This window comes from Podarcis pityusensis (assembly GCF_964106645.2).
Source record: "Podarcis pityusensis genome assembly, chromosome: 2".
In the NCBI taxonomy this organism is placed as follows: Eukaryota; Metazoa; Chordata; class Lepidosauria; order Squamata; family Lacertidae; genus Podarcis; species Podarcis pityusensis.
In genome coordinates, this window is record NC_138029.1 from 41,195,740 (window position 1) to 41,202,499 (window position 6,760).

The 6,760-nt window shown below is 51.1% G+C and overlaps 1 protein-coding gene across 2 annotated transcripts in view; it reads right to left on the reverse strand.

Moving 5' to 3' along the window:
- The window catches only part of USP43 (ubiquitin specific peptidase 43), an 89,001-nt gene extending 82,737 nt beyond the window's left edge, over window positions 1–6,264 (reverse strand). For both annotated transcript variants that reach the window (XM_080993623.1, XM_080993622.1), the window contains exon 1: window positions 5,312–6,264. In XM_080993623.1, coding sequence (XP_080849749.1) covers window positions 5,312–5,923 — 612 coding nt within the window. In that variant the 5' untranslated portion in view covers window positions 5,924–6,264. The remainder of the gene's footprint in view (window positions 1–5,311) is intronic.
- Between the last annotated feature and the right edge of the window lie 496 nt (window positions 6,265–6,760).

Sequence of the window (6,760 nt, forward strand, 5' to 3'; positions counted from 1 at the left end):
CCAGCTCCCATTCAAGTAAGAGAGGCCACGTCCGCCTGGCATATATGAGAAGCTGGTGGGTTCCCAGACTGACAGCCAGCAGGGAGTAGAATTGGCTCACGAACATATATACATCATTTTGATTACCCAATTCTCAAGGGCTGGCAGATGAATGCGTGGGCTGATGCCAAGGAAAACCTGCATGTGAGGTGACACTGGGCAATGTGGAAGTTCTTATTTATTTCTGCAATGTTAGCTAGATCTGTGACGATCCTGTCACAAATATGTGTGTGTGTGTGTATCAGCAATTGTAAAAGGAGCCTATGGAGGCTTACACAAAAGAAAGCCCTACTGTGTTCGATGGAAGTCACTCCCTCCCCAAGTAAAATGATAATAATGTTATGATTTGGAGGAGGGGGAATAGGCTGTATGCCCAAGACCCTCCTAACCCCTGGATCCAGCAAGTGTTAAAAGATCAGCCAGGCTAGCTTCCTGAAAAGGTGATAGCCTGGGTGATGGGCCATTAAGGGGAACAAAGGAAAGGGGCTCTGTGTGAGATGCCAAATCAGCCCACAGATAGTTAGAAGGACAAAGCCAGAGTTGAGAGCAGAGAGCTGGAGTGATGAGGGTTAGAAGCAAAGAATCAAACAAGGAACTGAGAGAGACAGAGCAATGTTTGATATCTGTTTGAATCCAAGGTCACAGCTTCAGGGGGAGCAAGGCCCTCTTAAGGTGCTAATGTTGGGAACCCCTCCGTCACAGGCTCAGGCTGTATATATGTGTGTAAAAAAAGCCATATATCAGAAAGACACCACAGTCTCCACTGAGTAGGGTAGTGTACAACCATAATAATATTGCAGAAAATGGCAGCCTTCATCACAAAAAACCCATGTCTGTTCAACAGAGCAAACCAATCATCATCCCCACCACCTGTTGTCGTCAACAGGAGATACTGACACTTTTGTCCTTGATAATCTCAGGTAAGTCATCACCATATCACAGATGCTGCACTCAGAGCCCCTGGTAAAGTCATGGCAGAGGTGAGATATGAACGATCATGTCATGTCTCAAGTTCCACATCCCAAGCCACTCTCTACAACCATTCAAAAGCATCGCCAATTCCACAACCTATGGCCCATTTGTCAAGCTTATGTTAAAAGCAAAGGTGGAGAACCTGTGGCCATCCAGGTGATGTTGGACTCAAACTTTTGCCCTGGGCAGAATGGCTAATGGTCAAGGAGGATGTGAACTATAGTCCAACAGCCAAAAATTGAACATACCTGCCCTAAAGTCCTATACTGAGAATCTGAGGCAACATGATACCTGCCTCACCAGGGACTATTAGAGTGTCAGGTATATGTGCACAAGAAATACCTGATATTTCAACGGTATCATGATGATTGACTGTAGTTACAAACAGAAAGCTCACAGCTTTCCACAGAGAATTCCAATTTCCTTCTGCAGTCTGAGTGGCATGATGCTACCAACTTGTAACAAGAGTACAGTGAAAACAATATGGAGAATCAACTAGTTTTAGAAATTTGCATCTCCACTACTATGCTTTGTACAGATGTTGATGGCATAGGGAAGAACTTGAGAAGTTCTCCTTTTGAAAGTATGGAGAGCATCTGCCAACTGTAGACCTGCATACTCTGTCTAGTAACACTGTTTGATTACTAAACATTTTATCTTTATTATTATTATTTTTCCAAAAAAAGTATTGGTTTTCACAACATTGTAAATAAACAAACACATAAGACAAACAAACATAAATCATAGCCTTATTGAAAATTATTCTTATTAACATTTTATCTTTATTATTTAAACTTACTAGACCCTTTTTCTTTCTTTTTTTGCAAAAAGTAACAAAGCAACTTACAACAAGGAAAGTAAATAGCATAAAACTGAGACAGAGTAAAATCCAAAACTCATTTATATTTTTAAAAGGAAGAGTTAAACACACACCCACTCGAAGGAGGCCACAGATAATTAAAAGCCAAAGGCCTGGTAGAAAATTAATGTTTTGGCCTGGCGCACAAAGATATGTGATGATGGAACTGGGGTGCCTCCCTGGGGAGAGCATTCCGTTAGTGTGGAGTCACCACTGAGAAGGCCCATTGATACGTGTATGTGAACAGACACCACAGTGATGCATTTGAGGCACTACCAAGTTACATTTGAGGCACCACAAAAGTGTGCCTTTCTGTTTTGTTTTAGTTTTGCTTTGTGGTGTTAGATCTCTGATGGCACATTCAAGATGTAAGTAAGCATCTGTCTTGATGCTGCCATCATTGAGTGAGGACGTGGCTGCCCCAGCTTCTTTCCACGGAACCACAGAATTGTAGAATTGGAAAGGAACCTGAGGGTCAGCTAGTCTAAATCCCTGCAATTCAGAAATATTTTGCCCAATGTGGGGCTCAAACCCACCACCCAACATTGTCCAGCACATCGTCTTTCCACCACCATTCTCCTTACCCAAAGCTTTTTTGCATCCAACATAAAACAGGAATTTTAAATGAACTTGAGTATGATTAATTTGGAAATACCGTAAGTCTGAAGGTGAGAGTGTGTCATCACCTTCAGGGGCTGAATCAGGAGCTGAATCTAGCCCCTTCCTTATACCACCGCATGCCCCATTTTAAGGTTCGGTCTTGAGACATTTTTGTTTCACATTCCACTCTGAGAATTTTCTCCAAATAGAATTTGAAATCTATGTTTCCAGAAACCGCCACAAAATGCAAAGTGCTGAAAGATTCAGAAGCCTCACCTATAATTCCGTATCCACCTGGGGTTCCTTCTTAGCATAAAAACCCTGTGCATGGTATAAAAATAATAATAACCAGATGACGCTGAAACAATTTCACCTTTGACAGTGGCTTGCTGCATCAACAGGGAAAGAAACACACACACACACTCTCTCTCCACTCTAGTATTAGCAGGACTGTCAAGGAGCTGAATTAGTAACACAAGATTTGCCAAAGCTACAGCTCAGGCATTTGCTTCAAAGAAGCCTCTGACAGCCAGCAGCCAAATGTGAGCATCAGAGAAGGAGAAAAGGCTCACCTCTGAAGAAATACAACAAAAGTGACCAGATAGTAGCTTCAAAACAACAGAAATAAATCAGAATCCCTCAACTGCACAGAACCTCCTGATCCTAGCTCCCTAGGTCCACTCTTCTAGGGAAGGAATTCCCAAAACAAAACAAAAAATTCCAATGGCAATTCCTCTCCCTTCCACCCATGGAAGAGGGGCCTATCTTTCACCATTGCTACTCAAACCCTCCACAGTGCACACTCATCTGTCTTTTCTTCAGTAAACTACAGGCATTTAAACAAGCCACCAGGGCAAATCACTGGCTCAGCACACTGGACCATGCTCAGCCCCCTAATGAAGTGGCTGAATAGTCTATGCATCACTTGATTAGGAGATGGGCGGAAGTCCACTTGCAAGCAACACCTGGGACTCCCACCCACCCAAAAATAAATGCTTCACCCCTGTATACCTGAAGGAGCATCTCCACCCCCATTATTCAGTCCAGACACCGAGATCCAGCTCCAAGGACCTTCTGGCGGTTCCCTCATTGCCATGTCCACCCTGTGGAATGCCTTTCCATCAGACGTCAAGGAAATAAACAACTATCTGATGTTTAGAAGACATCTGAGGGCAGCCTGGAATAGGGAAGTTTTTAATGTTTGATGTTTTACTGTGTTTGAAGTTTTAATTTGTTGGACGCCACCCAGAGTGGCTGGGACAACTCAGACAGATGGGTGGCATATAATAACAATATAGTATTGTTGCTATCATCGTTATTATTTCTTGCCGGTCAGAGGCAACCATGCCCTGTGACAGGCAGGAAATTGTGGACTTGACAATCTCTTTTCTTCCAGCTGTCGTTTTTAAGCAGTTCTAGAATCAAGTCTGCTTCCCCATATTAATTGCTCCTCACCCCTCAGAGTGTGAACCCACCTAAAGGCAAGCAGGCAGTGCTGACACAGAGTGTGGAGTATCATGCCTGACTGTTCCCAAAGTGCTGTGAACCTAGCTTGGGAATCACAAGGAACTGGTTGGGTGGGAAACCCAGAACGCTCACCAGAACAGTTCTGAACTTCCAGCAGTGGAAACACCCAGTTAGGGTGACCCATTCAGCTTAATGGCCCTCACGAGAGAAAAATGGGGTTTCCGGAAGAGGAAGAGGAAGGGAGGCAGTCCCACAGCAATTGCTCAGTAATGAGTATTTCATTTCCAACTTCAAAGCACAACTCACAAATGCTGAGCACCGTACAAATGTTCAGCAGCACCACAGACTTCAGGAGAGCTTCCCAGGTGTGCAACGTTTGCAAGCAAAACACTCTCCAGCACATCCCTACCTCCAGCGCCTTTGCCCAGAAAAAAAAGAAGGGAATGAGGTTTTCTTAAAAGGGGGGGGGGGGTTCTGGGAGGGTGATAATGGAAGCATTTGTGTGTCTGGTGGAGCCAAGCAGGAGTGAGATTCTTTATGAAAGGCTCAATCAGACACACAAATGTTTCTCTTACTACCCTCCCAGAAATGTATTTATTTATTAAATTAAAAATCCTCAAGATAAAAAGTAGCATTTCCCCCATCTCTGGCTATGGGCAAGGACCTGACCAAGTTGTCACAACACCAGCAAACACTAGGCTTACACAGAACAGGAAGAGCTCAGGCTGCTGGAAGTATGAGCTTGGAGCAGGGTGAGATCACAAACAATCTGGAAATTCCCCACACAAAAAAACACATAAGAGCATTTTATTCTCACACTTCTTTTTTTCTTTTTAAAAATCCTGGTTAGCCTCCCTGACGTGGCACCACGTGCCCATCTGTTAGCAATGCCCTCCAACTCCTCCACCTGCCTAGGCAGTCAACCTGGCCCCATTGCCAAATCCGCCTGCAGCACAGTAGCTTGCTTTAAAGCGTGCGGTGTGACTAAACAGGTGGCTGGAGAAAAAAGAAAGAGAGAAGAGTGTGTGTGAGAGAGAGAGTGAAGGAATCCTTCTAACTCTGCCCAGTGGAGCCGTTTGTCACCAAGGAGCACAACTCGAAGTGCAGAAACTGCGTGACGGTTAGCAATCCACCTGTGAGCAGTCCAGCGTCCCCGCAGTGCCTGGCAGAGTTGAGGTCAGACCGCTCAACGGCGCTCGCCGGAGCCAGATCCGGAGCAGCAGGTCACACTGGGGATGGGGGGGGTGGAAATAGGCAGCGTCGAAGACTGCCTACAGGTGGCTGAGAAGGACTCCGGCGTTAGACGCGGAGCCTCTTTCCCGTGGTGGCCCCCCGGAGAGAGGGGCAGATCCCGCGCAAACGTGCGCCCCCTACCTTGAAGTCCGCGGAGAGCTGCGGCGTATACTCGAGGGTCCAGAGCGCGCGTACGAGCGCCGCCAAGTGCTGGGTGACTTCCCCGGAGGCGGCTCCGGCTCCGGCTCCAGGTCCGGGTGGCCCTTGCTGGTCGGGCAGCGCCAGCAGGAGGAAGGCAGCCAGCAGCTCGGTGTGGCTCAGGCACTGCACCACGGCGTTCAGGAAGCACGTGTTGCCGTGGTTCTTCAGCCCCTGCGCGCCCGGCGTGAGCGGCCGGGGGTCCCCGGGAACGGCCGCCGGCAGGGGACTCTGCGCGCCCCACGACAGCCGGGCGCTGCCGCCGCTCCCGCCGCCGCTGGCTTGGCCTCTCTCGCGCTCGGGCCCGGGCGGGCGCTTGAAGCCGCCCTCGTCGTCCTCGGGCTCGGCGCCTTCTCGCCGCCGCGCCTGCTGCTGCTGCTGCTGCCGGGCGCCGCGCAAAGTTTGCAAGAGGCGCCGCGCCAGCCTGCTCAGGGCGCGCACGGCTCCTCGGCGTCGCCGCCCGGCCCCAGCGTGGGGGCGCTCTCCGCCGGCCACCCCGTCCGGGGGGCCGGGCGCGCCCGGCCCGGGCTTCTCGCCCGCCTCTTGCGCGCCCATCGGCGCCAGGAGGGTACGGCCACCCGCTCCGCCGCCGCCGCCGCCTGCCGGCGCTTGCTGCCTTCTTCTCCCCGTTGTTGTCGTCGGCTACCTGCGCGCTCCGAGCCTCTCCGCCCTCCCTCCGCGCTCGCTGGCTGGGCAGGGCAGAGAGGCGGGGAAGGCGAGCGGGCCGGGCTCATGGCCGGGGGCAGGCGGGCATCTTGCTGCGCCCCTCCGCCCAAGGCACGGCGCTTTCCCCGCCTCCTCGGGTCGCCGCCCGCGGATCGGCAGAGCCTGGGGAACAGGGGAAGTAAACTCGGCGGAGGGGGTGGATCGCGCGCGCTGAGTTTGGAGGTGCGGCGCCAAGCGCCTCCCTCTGCTGGGAGCTCGCCCGCCCGCCCGCCTGGTTCAACAGCGGGGAGGCGGCGGTTCTCGCAGGCGAGGCGTTACTGCTGCTGCTTCTGCTGCCGCTAAGAAGTGGCGTCCGCTGGAGCCCGCCAGGCGCACGGAGCAGGATCGCCTGGACCAGGCAGGCTGGGTGGGGAAGGGAGGGCGGCAGGCAGGCAGGCAGGTGTTGCCAGCGAGGGTAGTGGCGGCGGCGGCACTACCTGCAGCCTGGCTCGTCCCTCTTCCTCCTTTGCTCAGGTGCTCCACAGTCAGTGGCAGATGACTGGAGCGGCTAGGGAGGCGGGGAGAGCGAGCTAGCTTGCGGCTGCGGGCTACCGGGAATCCTGGAGAAGCCAGCCTCGCCACTTTCGCCTGTGCCAGGTGGAGGTGGGCATCTCTTTCCAGCTTAGGAAAGATGTCAACATTCCAACGACAACATACCGGTACCCTACCGTAGCCTGGGGTTTGTGG